The sequence below is a fragment of the Myxocyprinus asiaticus genome, chromosome 11, assembly GCF_019703515.2.
Source record: "Myxocyprinus asiaticus isolate MX2 ecotype Aquarium Trade chromosome 11, UBuf_Myxa_2, whole genome shotgun sequence".
In the NCBI taxonomy this organism is placed as follows: domain Eukaryota; kingdom Metazoa; phylum Chordata; class Actinopteri; order Cypriniformes; family Catostomidae; genus Myxocyprinus; species Myxocyprinus asiaticus.
Genome location: NC_059354.1, coordinates 38709377 through 38730843, shown reverse-complemented (window position 1 = coordinate 38730843; position 21467 = coordinate 38709377). Strand labels below are relative to the sequence as shown.

The 21467-nt window shown below is 36.4% G+C and overlaps 2 protein-coding genes across 3 annotated transcripts in view; both read left to right on the top strand.

Moving 5' to 3' along the window:
- The first annotated feature begins 1762 nt into the window (after window positions 1-1762).
- On the top strand, window positions 1763-16542 carry LOC127448521 (very-long-chain (3R)-3-hydroxyacyl-CoA dehydratase 2-like). The gene is made up of 7 exons (XM_051711139.1): window positions 1763-1977; window positions 7123-7240; window positions 9312-9330; window positions 9909-9997; window positions 10711-10832; window positions 14612-14790; window positions 14986-16542. Exons 1-7 carry the CDS (start codon window positions 1853-1855, stop codon window positions 15066-15068), a joined length of 735 nt encoding a protein of 244 aa, XP_051567099.1. The 5' UTR covers window positions 1763-1852; the 3' UTR covers window positions 15069-16542.
- Window positions 16543-17703: 1161 nt separating this feature from the next.
- adcy5 (adenylate cyclase 5) overlaps window positions 17704-21467 on the top strand; it is a 119640-nt gene continuing 115876 nt past the window's right edge. For both annotated transcript variants that reach the window (XM_051711047.1, XM_051711046.1), the window contains exon 1: window positions 17704-19928. In XM_051711047.1, coding sequence (XP_051567007.1) covers window positions 19002-19928 — 927 coding nt within the window. In that variant the 5' untranslated portion in view covers window positions 17704-19001. The remainder of the gene's footprint in view (window positions 19929-21467) is intronic.

The window sequence follows — 21467 nt, the reverse complement described above, 5'->3', positions numbered from 1 at the left end:
GGTGGTCTTATTGAAAAAGTTCAATAATCATTTTATTATAAGTTGTATCACTGAAAAGCCCAACAAAAATGGCATCCTGCATAAATTTGATACAAATTCAATAACTAAACTAAGAACAATATATTTAACACTTCCTATACCCCCCCCAAATGAAAGCAACACACTTCAAAGTTATGAACAACATTTACCCCTCTAAAGAATTACTTAGACTTCGCTTTGGTTTTGATGGTAATGCATGCACATTTTGTGAAAATGATGTTGAAACTACGGACCATGTATTTTTTTCATGCAACCTGGTACAAATATTTTGGTGTGACATACATAATTGTATACAGCAAAAGATCTCTTCATTCCCGTCTTCTTTCTCCAGAGACGACATAACATTTGGTTTGATATTGCAAAGCAAAGACAATGAACTCTGTTGTAATACAACTCTGTGCCTTGCAAAAAATTGTATCCACAAGTGTAGAATTATAAAATCATCCCCCAAATTTGTTATTTTTTTAAACGAATTTAAATTGTATTTGAAATCTCTAAAAACTCTAAAAGGTCCAAAAGAATAAACATTTTACGACATCCTAAAACACTTCCCGACTATAGTAAATAACTGAATTTAGACTAAATTCTCCCCTGGTACGACAATGTCTCATCACTGGGTTATTTATTTATTTCATTTTATTTAAAAAAAAAAAAAAAAATCTTTATTTATTTTTTTTTATTTATTTATTTATTTTTTATTTTGTATCCATGTTATTAAGAGCTGTTCCCTCTGACTGTTTTCTATATATCTTTATACTGAAGTTGTGTATTATATGTTGCATGTTTGTTTATAAATTCTGCAATAAAAAATAAAAATAAAAAAAACTAGCGTGTTACGACAGTAAGTCAACGTTTGCGGATACCATACAAATGATTGGGGAGAGCCGTAAACTGACACCTGCCTGTCGCAAAATTATCTTGTCTTTTCTTTTAAAACAACACTTTTATCGTAGTAAACTCCACACATAGTTCATAACAAAAGTATTGTTTAGTGTAAAACATGTTGAAGATTAGCGGACAGGCGGTCAATTCATTTAGTGATGAACTGTTTTCTCATAAAATATATTTATTCAGCACACTCAAGCATATCCTCAAGCATAGACATCCATTAAAAAACAGCCTCTTGTCTCCTTTCCAGTGTGCCGCCTATAGAATGTCTATGGGACCGCCGCGTTATGCATTTTGTTGCTAACCTTGCAGGCTTCATCTGCTAGAGGGGCTCTGTTATAAACATCTCTTATAACGAAAACAATATAAACAAAAGGGGGGAAGCCTGGGGGAATCAATTATAAAAAAAAATAATAATAATAATAAAAAAAACATTTATAAAATACAAATACAATTCAAATAAAAGTTGATAAAACTCACAAATTGTTTTAGCTTGTACAAAAAAAATCGTTTTATTTTTTTTTCCAGACAGGCATGTGTGTTGAGACCTCTTAAAGTCAAGTGCGTTCCTAGTCCTGCACTGCCATCTAGCGGATGGAAGAGCTGTGTCTGATATATGTCGAACCTTAACCCAAATTCTAAATCGCAAATATTTTCAGTTCAGTTTCTGGTATTGTTTTGTTCTTTATATGCCTGTTATTTAATATCAGCAGCTACACACGAGACAGTATTTCCATGTTGTAAAGTCCGTGAACGAGGCGAGACTAAACTGTTAATGTAAAATAAACAAAATATCAATTAGACTCTTTTCGTTGCCAGGGGGCGCCCAAACCACAAGCACCCAATATACATGTCAGCAAGGCCACACGCCTTTAGTTAGGTGGGACCATTTGGATGATCCCGTCTTTCTAATGATAGCTCGGTCATGTCGGCACCTGCCATGGGGACCAGCAAAACAACGCACGGTGATTCGAGTAACAAGAAGAAAAAGGGACCAGGAACGCTGGCCATCGCATATTTGGTCATCTACAACGTGGTTATGACAGCAGGGTATGATGAAAATCAAACGTGCTTCCGTGCTCTGTTCAAAGCGTGTGACAGTAATCAATGGTTGCATTTCAGACAGCATGTTCATATTGCTTGACATAGAATCCTTGTTACATTTCTATTAAGTTTCTCGCGACATGGTTTAACACTGCTTGTTGAATTTTGAAATTATTCTACACTACGATGCATTACAATCAAAGCCTATTAACTCCTTTGCTTGTTAATCTGTCAACGAGAAACACGCCATTGACTACAGGGCGGTGGGTGACAGCGAACCTTGGTTATACATTGTAAATAAATCTTATTTTTTAGCTAGTCTCTACAATAAGAGGACTGTTATAGATGGCATGTCGCCTATGTATGGAAACACAAGTGAATTCTTTGTTTGTTAGGAATCTGTTAATCAACCTACATGCAGCAGTGTTAAAATTAGACATTTTATGTGGGTCAAATGATTTGAAGTTCACCTAGCTCGCTTATTCCTCTCACAAACTCCATAACTTGCACGAAAATTGAGATCTGATTCGCAAACAGATCGTTTTTCTCTATCGGTTCTTTTGAGAGATTCGGTCGAACCGGTTCGTTTGTAAATCACTTGACTGTAAATGAGTTTTTTGGGAGTAAAATGCTCGAGACGTTGGAATCATAAACATCACAAATTCTGATGCAATCTTTATCTAACTTTTAAAAACAGTGAAACGGTAGTATTTGACTAAAATGTATTTTACTACAAATATTTGCAACGTTAAAAGGAACGCCTCAAATGAATCGGGGAACTGATTTGTAACCAGTTCATTGAACAAACTTATTCACTAAAATAAATCAGCATTAACCTTAAAAAATAAAAAATAACCCAACCAAACAGGGTTTGCAACGTTTTCATTGTCTACTGGAGTACTTTGAACTTTTTTCCACAGTCAGGAACAGTCTGATGACGCAATTGGGGCAGTCAGAAAACAGCTCACACACAAAAATAGTTTAGCCTACTTTTAAGATTTACGCATTTCAGTTTCATAAAATTCAATAAAATTGAGTTGAGTAATCTTTTACAAAGTAAAAATAAATGAATAAATATTTTAATTTGTATTAATTTAATTTAGTTAAAAATTGCACAATTTGATGGAATTTTGTTACGAAATTGAAATGCAGATATCTTAAAAGTAGGCTAAAATAATTGAGTGTGTGATATTTCACAAGGACCATAAAGAGGTAGAGTTCACCCACAAATTAAAAATCTGTCATCATTTACTCACATTTGTGTTGTTCCAAACCTGTATGCCGTTTTTTTCTTTTCTTTTTTAATAGCCCTTTTCAGACAGCATTAGTTTTCTAAACAACGTTTGACCTACAATTATTATCACCCTAATTTTATTTAGTAGAAGTATAAAAATTATCTCAGTAATGAGCTCCTGAAGTGTAAATGCATACAATCTGAAGCTTGCAGAATGGCCGAGAACTGCTCTACCATTGTGTAAGGCTTCCTCTGTGTGCAAAGTATTTACATCCAGCGATTGTACAGTGATTTACAAGTGAGAAATACAGCAACACTTGTGATTCGAGAGCACAAACTATCACCTGAAGTCGATGATGTGGGACAGGTGCTCCGTTGTACAGAGTGGTTATCTGAGTTACCGTAGACTTTGTCAGTTCGAACCAGTCTGACCATTCTCTGTTGACCTCTCTCATCAACAAGGCATTTCCATCCACAGAACTGCCGCTCAGTGGATGTTTTTTGTTTTTGGCACCATTCGGAGTAATTCTAGAGACTGTTGTGTGTGAAAATCCCAGGAGATCAGCAGTTACAGAAATACTCAAACCAGCCCATCTGGCATCATCAATCATCCATGCGATTATCTAATCAGCCAATCGTGTGGCAGCAGTGCTTAAAATCATCCAGATACGGGTCAGGAGCTTCAGTTAATGTTCACATCAACCACAGAATGGGGAAAAAATGTGATGTCAGTGATTTGGACTGTGGCTTGATTGTTGGTGCCAGATGGGCTGGTTTGGGTATTTCTGTAACTGCTGATCTCCTGGGATTTTGCAACATTGGAACTTAAAAGTTAAAATACAATTCCACATTTCCACATTTAAGTGCTTGTACTATTTAAAAAAAAAAAAAATCCAGCTGTATGAATATGATTTGCAATCTCTTATTTAACACTGTGGCCATGGGAAAGTGAACATTTACAGTGACAGCAAAACATTTCAATTCCATTTTCACGTGTTGTGCAAAGAAAGAGATCGGCTTCTTTCAGATTGTTGAACATGCATTTTCATTTGGGCATTTCTAATTTGCATTGGATGATGACGGCGAGCAGCAGAGAGTGCCAAGCGCGTGAGTCGTTGTCATGGTAACCAGATAGATTCTGAGCAGATTGATAGAATGAAAGTATAGACAAATTATTGTGCAGTGCAATAAAATATCTTCCCTTCCCTGCAGTCGATACCAGAAACGATACCAATAAGGACGTTGAGGATATTTAATTTCAAATAAATAAAATCAGTGAGCTTAACAGCTGAAACCAGGATATTATAAAATTTTTTAGAGAAATGACGGGACACCAGGACACACCTCGTAAAACCAGGACCGACTTCTGGTCACCCTAGTTTTCTACCTGCTTTGCTTCTCTCCATGGCTGCGTTCCATTTCAAATTTTTATCCTCTTCCCTTGCAAACTTCACTCCCGTCTCATGGACTCGGATGTACGTCACTGCTTACGTTGCGCGAGTGTCCACTGCTTGCGGAAGACGTGCAATGGGTTTAACTGGAACACCCTTAACCCTTGATCACTTGGAGAATGTTGAAGGCTGATGTCAATTTGTGGAATTGTTTAGTGATTTGTGCGCCTGAGAAAACAATGTTTTCGGAGATTGATTTCAGAGGCTTATGTATAAATATATCTCTTATGTTTAATTTTTTTTTTTATTCTAATGATTTGTTAGGATTAATCAAGATTTACACAAACGAAAATGTTAACATAATGAACACATAGGCTATAACTGTGTGATAAACAGTTTAAGGTAGCTACAAGTATTATGCTGTTAAATCACAATGTAACATTTCTAAACTGCTTAATTGACCTAACTTCACTTCCATCATACATTAGAGTTGTGTGGAGGTGGGGTTTATGAAGTGCAATCTGCTGTCACTTCACAATAGAGTTGTATTGTGGGATATGGAGCTGCCTGAAGCGTACATCAGAGTAGACTCGCTCCCTCGGTCAAAATCGAGGAGTTGAGGGTCTGTCAACAGAACTTCCCTCGCCCTCTTAACGAAGTGGAACAGACTTCCAAAATGGTGGTGGGGATTCCCCCGAGGGGGAGTGGTTAGGGAAGTTAGCGAGTGGATGTTTGGGAAGTGAAGTGGAACGCAGCACATGATGTAATGTAGTGATATCCTCCCGCTGATGTTATGATGGCAATAGACCATCTGCTAGTGCTATCGCCACCTAGTGGTATCTTCATGTTAACGTGATAGCGGCTATCACAAAACCGGAAACAAAATATTTTTTACGATTATTTTTATTTTTCAGAGCCTCGAAAATTTATTTAAGTTTAGTTTCAGTTTTTCTAAATATGTTGATTTTGATTTTGATTTCAGTTTACGAAAATGTTTTTTTTACATTTAGTTTTAGTTTACGATAATAACCTTGGATTACATGAGTAAAGCACTACTGAGAATTTGTTTTTAGGATTAATTCGTTTTTATTTATAATCTGTAATATCACACCACAATATTCATAAATAAAAGTAATGATACAATAACACAACTGGTAACAATTTACAATAAGGTTATTTGTTTACATTAGTTAACCATATTAGTTAACATGAATTAATGAACAATACTTTTACAGCATTTATTAATCTAGGTTCATGTTAATTTCAGCGTACTAATAGATTTTAAAAATCAAAAGTTGTATATGTTAACACTATGAACTAACAATGAACAATTCTATTTTTATTAATAAATACTGTAAATTTAAATTGTTAATTGTTTGATCATGATACCCAATACATAATGCATGTTAACGAATGGAACCTTAATGTAAATTTAATCTATATTTAGACTATTGTGTCAAATTACTGCATCATTGTTAACTGTCCTTTTTTTGCAAATAAAAGAAAAAAAAGGACAATAAAATGTTCACTTCTCATAAGCATTCGTCCATCATCAGGGCTCTCTTCAGTTTGGCAGACCTCTGCACATGACAGATCTCTCTGAAACAGGACGTGATTTTTATTAGCGTAAATTTTACTGAAAGTTGAAATTATATTATACTGCATAAATAGAATACAATAAACTAATATTGACCACTATTAGACAAATTGTTGATATTGTTAAACCCCTTCTTCCTTTTACTGGATGGAGCAACAGCTACGTGTCTTAATGTGCGATGGATATTGTCCAATGTAATTCCTCAGAAACTCTTGTAAATACCTCTAGGGCTGAATGGAAGACAAAAAGAGATATTAGGCTGAATGTAAACATCAGTCACCATTTACTTTCATTGCGTCTTGTTCCATACAGTTTAAGTGAATGGTGACTGAGGCTTCCAGTCCCTAACATTCTGTCTAGCATCTGCTTTTGTGTTCCATGGCAGAAAGAATGTCATATGTGTTTGGAACAACATGAGAGTGAGTAAATGATGACAGATTTTTCATATTTGGGTGAACTATCCCTTAAAATATGTGATCTAACAAAATAGTAATAAATTAATAACATTTACTAGATGCATTATTGCTTTAAAACGGCAAACCAATTGCAAACCAGTCCTGCATTTTATGCTGTATCATTCACATTTATTCATTTAGCAGATTATTTTATCTAAAGCAACTCTGAGAATACTACAAGCAAGGAAAATTAATCCATAAGGAAGTGTAAATAAATACACTTAAATATGCATAAATATTTAGAGTGAAAACTTGAACTAAATGCTAATTGTTTTGATCTTGACTCTACGGATATACCAATAAATGTGCTGGATGCCGTATTTGAATGAGACTGTTACATGCCACTCCTCCCCGTTAACCACTGTGTAGTAAAAGATTTGCATGCAGTTCCACATTTGTGTGCAATGCTGAAATGCCTTCCTCCTTCAAAGCAAGGGAATGTGACACTACAGGGTAACTCTAACCTTTTCTTAGATGGCTGGTCATTGCTGTTGGTCTCGTTCGAGCATACCTTGCCAGAGGTAGTTACCATGGTCTTTATTACTCGATAGAGAAGCCCCTGAAATTCTTTCAGACTGGTGCACTCCTGGAGGTGAGCTATATTAATCTGAATGCATTGATAATTAATAATTTATCTTTTTTAAATGTATTTTGCTTAAGTATAAAAGACTGTTCAGTTAATTACATACTGAAGTTTGGAACCATACCATCAATTTAGACCCATAATGCATGGACACAAGCCTGTGTGATTTTGAAGTCATTACTGACCTCTTCCTAATTTCTAGCAACAGTTCTGAAGTGGCATTACATTGATGTTGCGCAATGGGCAATATAAGCAAAAGTTTATAATAATATTTTACAAAGTTTTGGTTGATGGCAATGTGCATCATAAAATTGTTTCCGGTTGGTCTGTGTTAGCAGGTTTATGTTATTGCTAAAAATAAATTTCCTTATATAGAATATGAATGGGATTTGAAATACTCATTTGAAGGGATGGGACGATAAATTGAATATCGATATATCGCGTACCAAAAAAAATAAAATAAAAAAATGACGAACAATATTGAGGAAACGCTCAATATTTCGAAATTTGAAACACTGTTTCCTGTCCATGTGATCATAAATTAAATGACCCGTCAAACATCATAATATCTCTCTTACTTGATTGGACCCCTGCTGCACTTTTTCCACAAGGTCCTTAAAGTGCTTAAATTTAGCTTTTAGAAATTAAAGGACTGGAATACCTGGAAAATCACCTTGTTTTGTTGAAAAGTGCTTGAGAATAAAACTGATAATTTCTTCCGTGTAATGTGTGTCCATCAAAGATGAGATCCCGTACTCCACTTTCATTGAATTATGTGTCTTTTAATATCCTTTCTGTTCTTTACAGTCAGATAAAAAATTAACAAGAAATATGGATTTTAATCACAAATAGCACGGATGCAAAGAAACACAGAGACTTCTCTCTTGTTAATAAATGAACAGCAACAGCTGTGCGAGTCTGTGAGATGTGCGTTAAACCCTTAAGTGACAGTACCATTATAGTGCTTGTTATACAAATGAATGTAAACTTAATGTTATTTCTTGTAAATTGTACACATTATTTTAAACATTGACAGCTCATACCAGTATTGTATACACTACCGGTCAAAAGTTTTGAAACACTTGACTGAAATGTTTCTCATGATCTTAAAAATCTTTTGATCTGAAGGTGTATGCTTAAATGTTTGAAATTAGTTTTGTAGACAAAAATATAATTGTGCCACCATATTAATTTATTTCATTTTAAAACTAAAATTTAATAAAAAACAAAAAAGTTTTTGAAATGGATGACTTGGACCGAATAATAAAGAAAAGCAGCCAATAAGTGCCCAACATAGATGTGAACTCCTTCAATACTGTTTAAAAAGCATCCCAGGGTGATATCTCAAGAAGTTGGTTGAGAAAATGTCAAGAGTACATGTCTGCAAATTCTAGGCAAAGGGTGACTACTTTGAAGATGCTAAAATATAACACAGTTTTGATTTATTTTGGATTTTGTTTAGTCACAACATAATTCCCATAGTTCCATTTATGTTATTCCATAGTTTTGATGACTTTACTATTATTCTAAAATGTGAAAAAAATAAAGAATGAGTAAGTGTTTCAAAACTTTTGACCGGTAGTGTATACAATTTCAAGAAATTAGAAAGTAGAATTTTTATATTTTTAAAAAGTTAAAATGTGATTATAATAAAGACAAACAAATTATTAAAAAATATATAAATATACACTTTCACATACTTTTTCAGGACAGGTTCTGTTCAGTTCTATTGCTTGTTCTGCATCTGATCAGCCTGAATGTAGCCCATAATTTTTGATGGCTTATTTGTTTGTGATCTTTTCTTATAGTGAAAGGTATATGAGAAACTCTTATTTAAACTTTGAATATTTTTGCCATACTTTGTCTTTTGTGTTATCATATCAAATTGAGATATTGAATCGTAAACCCCATATGATATATCGAACTGAATCGTGAGAACCATATCATCGCATCCCTACTCCTAAAATGTGTAATTACATTTCCCTGCAGAGTTTTTGTGTGTAGTCATTGTATATTAACAAAACATTATTCCCTGAGGCTGAGTGCACTCCATAATTTTTGTTCTTTGCTCTCTTGACAGATATTGCATTGTGCTGTGGGTAAGTACACCCTGCTGCTAATACAGTCTCTGACATAAAGCTATACAATAAATATATAATATAGACATAGATCAGATTGTCTACAAGTGAGGCTTTTATCTAATCGGTGCAGTTGCCAGTGACGGTTCTGCTTTCTCTGCCAGTCTGACAGTGATAATGCGATAAAGTTCACAGTCCACTTCTCATTATCTGGGACTTAAAGCTAATGTGACCTTTCCCAGAGCAAACAAACAGCACTCCTGCAGCAGTCTCTCTGTCATACCTGGCCTTAAAGTAATTGCTGTTGTAATCTTGCAGTGTTAATGAAATTGTTATAATGAATAAATGCTAAAATGATTATAGTAATATCAATTACATTATTATTATGATTCATTTCTGCTTGCCTTTTGATGTCTATGTGTGTTCTATTTCATAATAAGTCGTATAATAACACACTGTGGCTCTGAAAATCTGTTGTGCCCCATTAATGCATAAGCAAAGACTTCAAGGCTTAATTATGATAAATATAACTTGAAATCTTATTATAGCTCATTACTTGTGGAGACCACATTGCAAAACTTTTTCTGTATTTTGTGAAGGAATTGTTCCCTCCTCGGTGGTCCTAACTGGGTTCCAAGTGATGTCACGGGTGTTCCTTACCTGGGCAATCACACACAGCGTTAGAGAAGTAAGTTGCTCAGGTGTCCTCTGAAAGTTTAAATACAACAGAGTATAATATAAAATGTATAATGATAAAAAAATGTCATCATTAATGCGTTCTGTGCCTTATTGATTAGTATTTCCATGTTTGTGTTATTGGCTCAGAAGGCAAAAAGTCAACCAGGCAACCTCTTTGTACCGCCATCTAGTGGCTAATTCTAAACTTTGAATACTGTATCTAAATGCACAACAAGAGCCAAAACCGTACATTAATAAAATTTTAGTGTGAAGGAAACAATGTTATGTATTTCATTCACCTGTTCTTTGAAACTAAGAATCAGGTTTTCATCGTCTATCCCAGAGAAAGACATCTGTGCTGAAAGTGTCGGTCTGTAAGTTATTCCTATGAGAAACCTGCTTGAAATAAAACTGGACAGTAATACTAATATGTATAATGTCCATTTATGCCTGAATGAATGTTTCTATCGCTAATATAACCTCTCAAGCCTGTGTATGTGTGTAGAGACATTGTTGAAGTCTTTGACAGATCTGAATGTGGTTTGAAATTTTTCTGATATTCTAAGAAGTCCATCTTTGTGTGATGTGTTTCTTAAGTGAATTGCAATGGAAGAGTTGCAGAAATAACTGCATGGTTCTCAACTACATTTTCCTCTGCAAAACCGGCATGGTGTGGAGTTCTATCTACATTTTCCAAATTACTTATTGTTCCTCTTGTCTTAGGTCCAAAGTGAAGACAGTGTCCTGCTCTTCGTGGTGGCCTGGACCATCACAGAGATCATCCGTTACTCTTTTTACACCTTCAGCCTGCTCAACCATCTGCCTTACCTCATCAAATGGGCAAGGTAAAGTGTCTCATTGTCCGTCCACTGTCTTGTTTTGGTATAAAAATGTGCTGAACATGATTTAGGTCAGTGGTTCACAACTAGTTTTGAAGACCCGGATTTTATCCAGATTTTTTTATTGTACATCAAGTGGTGACCCAACATTGTTCCAAGATTGTTTATTTTAAATTATTAACCAAAATGTCCTTAAACATTTTGTTCACCCAAAAATGAGAATTCTCTCATCATTTACTCATGCCATCCCAGATGTTTATGACTTTAATTTCTTACCAATTTCTTTCCATAAGAGCAAAATCTGTACATTATTCCAAGCTTTTAGGTGTGTGTGTGTGTGTGCGCAATTGTGCTCAAAAGTTTGTGAAAATTTGGCATTGATTTTGAAAATATGACTGATCATCTTTTATTTAAGGATAGTGATCATAAGAATTTATTTTCACATAGTTGTTTGGCTCCTTTTTAAATCATAATGGTAACAGAAATCACCCAAATGGCCCTGATCAAACGTTTACATACCCTTGAATGTTTGGCCTTGTTACAGACACACAAGGTGACACACACAGGTTTAAATGGCAATTAAAGGTTAATTTCCCACACCTGTGGCTTTTTAAATTGAAATTAGTGTCTGTGTATAAATAGTCAATGAGTTTGTTAGCTCTCACGTGGATGTACTGAGCAGGCTAGATACTGAGCCATGGGGAGCAGAAAAGAACTGTCAAAAGACCTGCATAACAAGGTAATGGAACTTCATAAAGATGGAAAAGGATATAAAAAGATATCCAAAGCCTTAAATGCCAGTCAGTGCTGTTCAATCACTTATTAAGAAGTGGAAAATTCGGGGATCTCTTGATGCCAAGCCAAGGTCAGGTAGACCAAGAAAGATTTCTGCCACAGCTGCCAGAAGAATTGTTCGGGATACAAAGAAAAACCCACAGGTAACCTCAGGAGAAATTCAGGCTGCTCTGGAAAAAGACGGTGTGGTTGTTTCAAGGAGCACAATATGATGATACTTGAACAAAAATGAGCTGCATGGTCGAGTTGCCAGAAAGAAGCCTTTACTGCGCCAATGCCACAAAAAAGCCCGGTTACAATATGACCGACAACACCTTGACATGCCACACGGCTTCTGGCACACTGTAATTTGAAGTGACAAGACCAAAATAGAGCTCTGTGGTCACAACCATAAGCGCTATGTTTGGAGAGGGGTCAACAAGGCCTATAGTGAAAAGAATACCATTCCCACTGTGAAGCATAGTGGTGGCTCACTGATGTTTTGGGGGTGTGTGAGCTCTAAAGGCATGGAGAATCTTGTGAAAATTGATGGCAAGATGAATGCAGCATGTTATCAGAAAATACTGGCAGACAATTTGCATTCTTCTGCATGAAAGCTACGCATGGGACGCTCTTGGACTTTCCAGCATGACAATAAACCTAAGCACAAGGCCAAGTTGACCCTCCAGTGGTTACAGAAGAAAAAGGTGAAGGTTCTGGAGTGGCCATCACAGTCTCCTGACCTTAATATCATCGAGCCACTCTGGGGAGATCTCAAACGTGCAGTTCACGCAAGACGACCAAAGACTTTGCATGACCTGGAGGCATTTTGCCAAGATGAATGGGCAACTATACCACCTGCAAGAATTTGGGGCCTCATAGACAACTATTACAAAAGACTGCACGCTGTCATTGATGCTAAAGGGGGCAATACACAGTATTAAGGACTAAGGGTATGCAGACATTTGAACAGGGGTCATTTCATTTTTTTCTTTGTTGCCATGTTTTGTTTTATGATTGTGCCATTCTGTTATAACCTACAGTTGAATATGAATCCCATAAGAAATAAAAGAAATGTGTTTTGCCTGCTCACTCATGTTTTCTTTAAAAATGGTACATATATTACCAATTCTCCAAGGGTATGCAAATTTTGAGCACAACTGTGTGTGTGTGTGTGTGTGTGTGTGTATGTATGTATGTGTGTGTGTGTATATATATATATATATATATATATATATATATATATATATATATATATATATATATATATAAAATATTTGGTGAACTCCTTTCATTGACACAGTTCCAAAAAATATCATTTTCATCATGCAGAATATTTATTTATCTATTTATAATGTGACCTACACGTTCAAGGCAGTGTTATTATAGTTTTGGATTTGTAATTTAGTTTTTATTTCTATTTTATACCAATCTATATTTAAATTAGTTTTAGTTTTCGTTAGTTTTCACAGTTTGCCTGTTAGTTTTAGTTTCGTTTTCTCAGTTTCAGTTTAGTTCATTTTTATTTTAGTTTTAGTATTTTTCATGGCCGCCAAAGCAGAAGCATTTACTGGTATAATTTAAAAATGTCTAACATCATTACATGTCTCAGGGCAGTCTTGTTGTTACCTCTATCTATTTGTATTATCGTGTTTAATTTGGATTGTAAATGTTGCGAATTTTATAGCATAGGGTGAATATGGGTAAAGTGACAAAGGGCATTTAAACTTGATCCCCATTGTTTCCATATGATTATCCTTAGATGATTATAAATCTTTTCTTAACTAATCTTTGGGAAGTAAACAATTAGAGGGATAGTTCACCCAAAAATGAAAATTCTCTCATAATTTACTCACCCTCATGCCATCCCAGATGTGTCTGACTTTCTTTCTTCTGCTAAACACAAAGATTTTTAGAAGAATACCTCAGCTCTGTAGTTCCATACAATGCAAGTCATCACGTTACAAAACCTTGAAGCGCCAAAAAGCACATAAAGGTAGCATAATTTTTTTTACTGTAAATCTTGACATCAGCAGTCTCATTGGCGATCTTTCCTGTAGATTCCAATTGCAAGATTTATATTGAAAAAGGAGTTACATTTTGGTCTGTTCTCACCCAAAACTGATTAGATTTCTTCAGAAGACATGAATTAAACCACTTAAGGAGTACTTTACCTTTATGTGCTTTTTAGAGCGTCAAAGCTTTGGACCCAGTTGACTTGTGTTGTATGGACCTACAGAGCTGAGATATTTCTATAATATCTTTGCTTGTGTTCAGCAGAAGAAAGTTAAACACATCTGGGATGGCATGAAGGTGAGTAAATAATAAGAGAATTTTTTTTTTCTTTTTTAAATTGATGATTTTACCTTTGGGATGCGTGGCAGAGCTCATTTCATGACCACCGGTGGGAAAAGCAATGGTAAAGAAAATAACAGAAATTTGAGGTTTAATGTTTGTAAATGTTACATAATAATTTATGATGTAAAAGTGTTACAAAATATAAAAAATTAATTATAAATACTTTGTAGATATTTTCTAGCGAATCATTTTTCCTCTGGGATTTGGTCAAAAGAGGGTCTTTCTACTTCTCAGTATTAAGAATTTCTTCATTTTTGCTTTTGTCTAAGGTAGAAGACATCCTAAGCTTTCTTCAAAGTTATAATGACAGGTTATATGTGTTTGGATCATAATTAAAAGTGCCGAGAAATGTAAAATTTCCAAAAGTGTCCTACGTCGCCCAAAACTAAAACTGAAATGAATCCGAGATCATTTTTATTTTTATTTTAGTTACTTTTGGAGTTAAAGTATTTTAATTTCAGTTTCAGTTTTTTCAAATAATTTCCGTTTTTATTTTTATTTTAGTTAACGAAAATGGCTTTAGTTTTTATTTTAGTTTTCTTTAACTATAATAACACTGTTTAGAACCCCATATGGAACATTTCCACTCGTGCACCCCACTCCTAATTGTAAAGATGAAATGTAAGTGCTTACTATCTTGCAAACCTTCACAGGTACACATTTTTTATTGTGCTGTACCCCATGGGCGTGGCGGGAGAACTTCTGACGATCTATGCTGCACTACCATACGTGCAGAAAACAGGGCTCTACTCCATCACCTTGCCTAACAAGTACAACTTCTCCTTTGACTACTACACCTTCCTCATCCTCATCATGATCTCCTACATCCCCTGTACGTTCATAAACGATCAAAGCTTTCCTTCAGAAGTTTCACATTTTCTTAAAATGCTTTAAATATATTGCATTCGTAAATAATCAGATTCCTCAGTTGAACTTGTATAGCTGCAAAAGTTCTTGAAGCTCATTCTTGTCCAATGAATGAGCAGCTCTGTTCCTGTAAATAAGTGTCTTTGTCCATGTTCCTCAGTATTCCCTCAGCTTTACTTCCACATGATGCGCCAGAGGAAGAAAGTTCTGGGTCACATGGAAGAGTACAGCAAAGTGGAATAACTCGCCCTGCAAAGCTCCACACACAGCAGACTGATCGCACCGGGAAGGGAAACACGTGGATAACCTTTAAAAGCCACACTTCACAGATTTTATAAACAGAAGAAAAAGCTTTCTTGTTGATAAACAGGGCAGACATGAAGATGATTGCTAATGATACTACTTTGTTGAAGAACTGCTGCAGTTGGTGATTTTAGGGATCCTGTAACCACCCCAATGGCTTTTCCTCAGTTTAGAGGGGAATGTCATCACCATACTACAATAATACATCAGCTACTGTGTGAAGATTTTGTTCTTTTTCAATTGTAATAGAGAATTACTGACCAAACATTGTAGCAGATAGCATTGACGTAGACATCCAGAGAAAATCGCAAGAAATTCACATAACTACAACTGGTGTCTTCAACCAGAAGGGAAATATCCCATACTTTTCCTGTGTACTGTGCTTTGTACACTAAAGTCTTAATATACTGATTTAAATATCTTTGTCTCACACAGTTAATTCCTTTCCTTTATATTTTAGTATGTAAATTTGTTTTGCCTAGAGCACTTTTGGTAATTCATAACTCAAACTATATAGCATTTTTCCCACCACTGATTTCCAGAACACTGCGTACACGTCTATTGATAATGATTACCGTTAGTATTTTCTTTAATTTTTGTTTTGAGCTGTGTTTCTTAAATGGTCGATAAAAATCGATGCTAATTCTTTGAACCATTGTTTGTTGGTTGTTTTGTTCAGTATTGGATATGTATTGCTGGTTTGTTGCTGTTTGTTCAGAAAAGAGGTGTATTACCCAAAGTGAATGGCTGAGTTGCAGGGTCAGACCCAACAGTCACTGCTACCAATGTACTGGATGTGCATTTTTGTCATAGAAGGAGATTACAGCCGACACAACTGGAGCTTTAATGCTGTTGATGTGGAAGTGTTTGGCTACAGCAGCACACGCCGAGCGGAAGTGAGCACAGGCCTCAACTCCAGGGCCAATTGGATTTGAGTGCCTCCAGTCATGCTTTTCCAATGAGTCAAATCTAATAATGTGCAGAGGACACTCGAAGTCAAGACAGACTTAACGCTTCATTGCCCGTCTGCCTAATTGCCAACAGCATCAAAACAAGCCAACTCCAGCCTCCCATTGAAAAGCTTGCAAATGAACTTCTCTCCCTAAGTGCGAGCCACGTTATTGCGAAGTTAGAGCGTCTTTGCAAACAAAGTGGTAAGCCTATTCTCCTTATCAAGCCTATTTAAGAAAAGCATGGGATGCTTGTGAAAGGCTGAAGTATACTTTGTATAACACTGACCGCATGTAAAAGTGGTATGGCAATACCTCTGATATTAGTAGCATGACCCATAATTAAAATGCCTTCAAAAAATTGAGCTTTTGATATATTGACATTTTGCATGGGACCAGCAAATTTGTATGAATAGTAATACAACGATATATATTTACAATAAACCATAACATGGGAAGCAAAACTTTGGATCCATTTTGTGTCAGATATGTGCTTGTATTAGACCTAATTCATGTTTTTTTTAACTCAGATTTTAGTATTTACATTATTAGTGCTTAGAAATACTTAAGCACTCTTTGAGCTCACATTCACACAACTAATTCCACAATCTTTGTCAGATTTTAGGCATGGTTAATTAATCCTCAAATATAATTAAATGCAACAGATTTGTTTTAAACCTGAAAGGGAATTCAGTAGAGTGATAGTCATTAAAGGAGGACAAAATAGCTTAAAGGCAAATATCCTTGAGGTTTGCATCTCAGCATCTCATCTGGTTCACGGATGGGAGTCATGAGACCTATGAAAAAAACAAAGCTGAGGAGACATGACTCTGTTGACTGAACAAACAGATCTTTTGTCTACACAGACTTTCAAAGAAATGTTTCATTCTCTTTGGATCGACTACAATCAGGTGTGAATAAGTATCCTGTATATTTGAAATGAAAAAGGTGACAATACATTGTGATGATAAACAGTAAAAACAAAGGCCAGTTTTGCCGGTTGGTTATAATTAGGGAGGTTGTAGGGCTACTAACTATACAAGTTTTTCTATTAAAAGAAATTAAACACTCTGAAGTGTCAAGAACAATTGCAATCTGCTCTGCTTTTAAACTCTTTAGCCAACACATATTTTTTCAGCCTATTTAAGACATTTTATACATTTCAATATCATAACAAAATTCCATCAAATTGAATTGTGTAATGTTTAACAAAATTAACTTAAACTTCAAATATTTAGTTTTATTTTATTAAAGATGAATGAAATATAATTTTGTTATTAAATTGAAATGCATACATTTTAAAATGATTGATTGTTTTTTGTTTAAATGATGTATAAATTATTTTCTTTGATTATATATTTCCTTGTTTGTCATCTGGTACATATGCTGATTTTTATATATAAAAGATAGGTTTAAAAAAAAAAGTATATATTATATTGTACTATATTATATTACATAATATAATTTATTATAGAAAGAACTAGCTACACAGCTGTATCGCTAGACCCGCCCATTTATCCAAATCACAACGCTCTGACACAAAGGTTGACCAATAGAAAATGGGTTTGTAAACTTGCGCAATCATACATCTAATAGAATCACACAAGGGGCGGGGCTTAAAGATCATACTTGGTTGAATGGCAATACAAAGACAAGGAGCACCAGAGGGAATGACACCGTTGTGTGTGCTTCGGTCTTGAGGGAATCTGCGGGGGAAAAGACGTTCAGCTTGTCCGGCACAGTCAACGGGCAGCTTTGTTGAAGCAGGGTGGATTCGACTCTCTTATCGCGTGACGATTCATCCTCATCTGGACGTAAGCGCTGGTGATGCTGCTGCTGCACCAGGCGGCATTGGAGATAGCTATCAGCACAGCACGAATGAACACTTTGATCACCGAAGAAGTGTCCTTCGGTGAGGTCATGGCAGTGTGAGGGATCTTGGTGGTAACGCAGCTTACTATGCTGTAAAGCAGAGGGAAGCTCGGGTTTCCACAGCCATCGCGTGAGAGGAGATCATGTAATCATCTAGTGGGCTGCGACCACATATTCACAGGTGTACAGTTTTTGCGTGGATCAATGCGGATGCTTTCAACTCCAACCAAACCGGACTTTGGATGACAATATTTAACAAGTCAACACAGAACCTTCCCCTAAAGTTAGAGTGTGGTTCCCCGTTGGTTATTTTGTTTGGCAACCAATTCCTAACGTTCTAGAAACGTTCTTGTTAAGTTTTGTTTTTTTATAACCGTAAACTAACGTTCCCAGAACGTTCCGGGAACCAAAAAGTGTTAGCTTGGGTTCTCCTGGGAAAAAAAGAAAAAAGAAAGAAAGAAAAGAAAATGAGGAAATCCAAGAAGCGTGATGGACATGAAGTCAGTTCTTCTTAATGTGGAGTATAAAATAATGCAATATTAAGTGGCTCGTGTTTTCGTATCTCTAAATTAAAATGCAAATTCCTTAAATGCTCTAGACACCTGTGCATGTGTCCCCAATAGCTACTTTGTATATTTAATTCAAGTGCCCTATAAAGTATTTGTAATGATGTAATCTCTCAGACACCGTATGACTATAATAATTTCACTCACCTCACATTGATCTTATTTAGAAAGGTAGCCTAGTATGCAAAATGTTGCGATGAATTCAGGACAAGTTTTACTAGCTCAGTTGTAATAATGAGGTCCAATGAGCAAACATCCACGCGTGGATCTCACACAAATAACTTCTATTCACTTTTCTTTTCAATACTTTTTTTTAACTTTGTGTCTTAATATGGCTTTAATGCAATATGTCCCCCAAAAATAATAGGCTTACTGAAACTGCGCCTCTTTTGCGTAAAAGCAGTCTATTTTGGATCATGCACATGTAAGTTTGTCCTTTTCATATATAGCCTATATATACAGTATTTTATGTAATACTCGAGACCATGTCCAGATCTGACACTGTGAGCCCACCCGTTGCTGGCGCTCCTGGACTGAGGGGAGGGACGGAACACAGATCTGCTTGGGGTGAGTCGGAGTCCGTGGCGAACGGATGTCCATACTCGGCCAGATCCTCCAGCAGAAAGCTCATACGGTCCAACAGTCGCTGGATAGAGGAGGATGAATTCGAGCGACCACCGGGTCGAGCAACGACCACCGTCAGCCGGGTTAGTTTCAGATCCAAGTCTGCGTGGCAAGAACATGGGGAGGAGAGTCGCAACAATAACCGATCGTCCCTGAGGTACCGAGATGGAGAAGTGAGACCAAAGTCTGTGGAGTTGGGTTTGGAGGACAGGAGAAGCAAGTCCAAGCCCGAGGAAGAGCTGATGCCCGAAGTGGAGAACTTTTCCATGGTTGCGTGCTGCCAAGGCGTGATGCAGATCTTGAAATCCAAGAAATTCCAGTCGGAGAAGTTGGAGAGGCTTTACCAGCGCTACTTCTTCCGACTCAACCAGAGCAGCCTGACGATGCTCATGGCCGTTCTGGTGCTGGTGTGCGCGGTGATGCTGGGCTTCCACTGCGCCGGAGGAGTGTGTCGACTCGAGTACGTCGTGGTTTTCTCCACGGCGATCTTGCTGGTCCTCACGCTGATGCTTGTGTGCAACAGGACCGGCTTCCATCAGGATCACATGTGGATAGTTTGCTATGTGGTCATTTTGGTGGTGCTGCTCGTGCAGGTGATCGGCGTGCTGTTCGTGGAGCCGCGGAGCGCGTCTGAAGGTATCTGGTGGACCGTGTTCTTCATTCATGTCATTTACACTCTTCTGCCGGTGCGGATGCGAGCAGCGGTCATCACTGGAATTATACTGTCTGCTGTACACGTGCTAGTCTCTTGGAAGTTAAACGAAATGGACGTCTTAATATGGAAACAGGTGGGTCTTGCACTATAATGGCCACTTATATGATTTTATAAAATGGTTACGTTATACAATGCTATAATAATGTGGCAAAGATGCCCATACGGTGCATTTGATCACAATTTTACATACAAAAGGAAACTGTATAGCACCGTTTAATTACCCTGTTAACTTAAAAATAAATAAATAAATAATGTTCAGGGAATTTGAGTGGACTTAGTTGAGTGGAGTTCACACCGCACACGTCCGAACACGCGCTAAAAAAAATGTCAACGAACGTTCGACGAACTCCGATATCTCGAGACGCGTTTTTAACAGGTAAAGTTCTTTTGAACTCGACACGGCGCATCTGCACGAGACGCTGAAAACAACGAGACGCGGCGCTACGGTCAAAGAAATCCGTCGAACGCATGTCGACATTGAAAAAAATCGAAAAACTGAGCTGCGGACACGAAAACGATTTTGATGTGAACGGCCCCTGAAGGGGCCTCCCTTGTTCTATGCATGAAAAGTTTCTTTTCATGAACTTTTAAATAATATGATGAAACTGAAGATTATATATAAAATTGCTATAGATAACTGAAGTTGTTTCCGTCTTTTGTTAATGTAACCTTCTGCGTTTGCGCGTTTCATTGACGGTTTCATTCCATAATGGTCACCGTTTAGGCAAAAAGGGCGTTTGCAAAGCTGAACAATTTCCCTCTTTACGTATTGTGTAAGCATATGTCTGAGGGTGATGGGGACCCACATTTTGTTTCAGTTGATGACTTGCATTTGAAAGTGGTACTAAACTCTGACTGCATGTGGAAATTATTAACTCTTTTTTTTTGCATCTGCAAAGCCTCTGGATTTTGTTAAGCCCACTTTTAAACTTTATTAAGGGTTTCATTATTTTCTGTGTGTGGATTTCTTATTGTTTTGGTAAATGCTTGATGTTGTCTCCCTTTTTTAGTGTCTTCCCTTAAAGGAATAGTTCACCCAAAAATAAAAATAAATCTCTCATCATTTATTCACCCTCATGCCATTCCATATGTGTATGACTGACTTTCTTCTGCAGAACATAAATTAAATTTTTTTTTTTTTTTTTTAGAAGAATATCTCAGCTCTGAAGGTCCATACAATGCAAGTGAATGGTTGCCAGGACTTTGAAGCTCCAAAAAGCACATACAGGCAGCATAAAAGTAATTCACACTACTCCAGTGGTTAAATCCATGTCTTCAGAATCTATATAATAGGTGTGGGTGAGAAACACTTTCATTTTCACTTCAACATTTTTCTTATTTTAGTTTTTTGGTGATTCAAATTCTTCTTGCATATTGCCACCTACTGGTCGGGGCTGGTCAAAGGTTGAGATTTATAGTAAAAATGGACTCAATTTATCTGTTTCTCACCCACACCTGTCATATCACTTCAGAAGATGGATTTAACCTTTGGGGTCATTACATTTATGCTGCCTTTTAAGTGCTTTTTGGAGCTTCAAAGTTTTGGTCACTACTTGCACTGTATGGACCTACAGAGCTGAAATATTCTTATAAAAGTCTCTGTGTTCAGCTG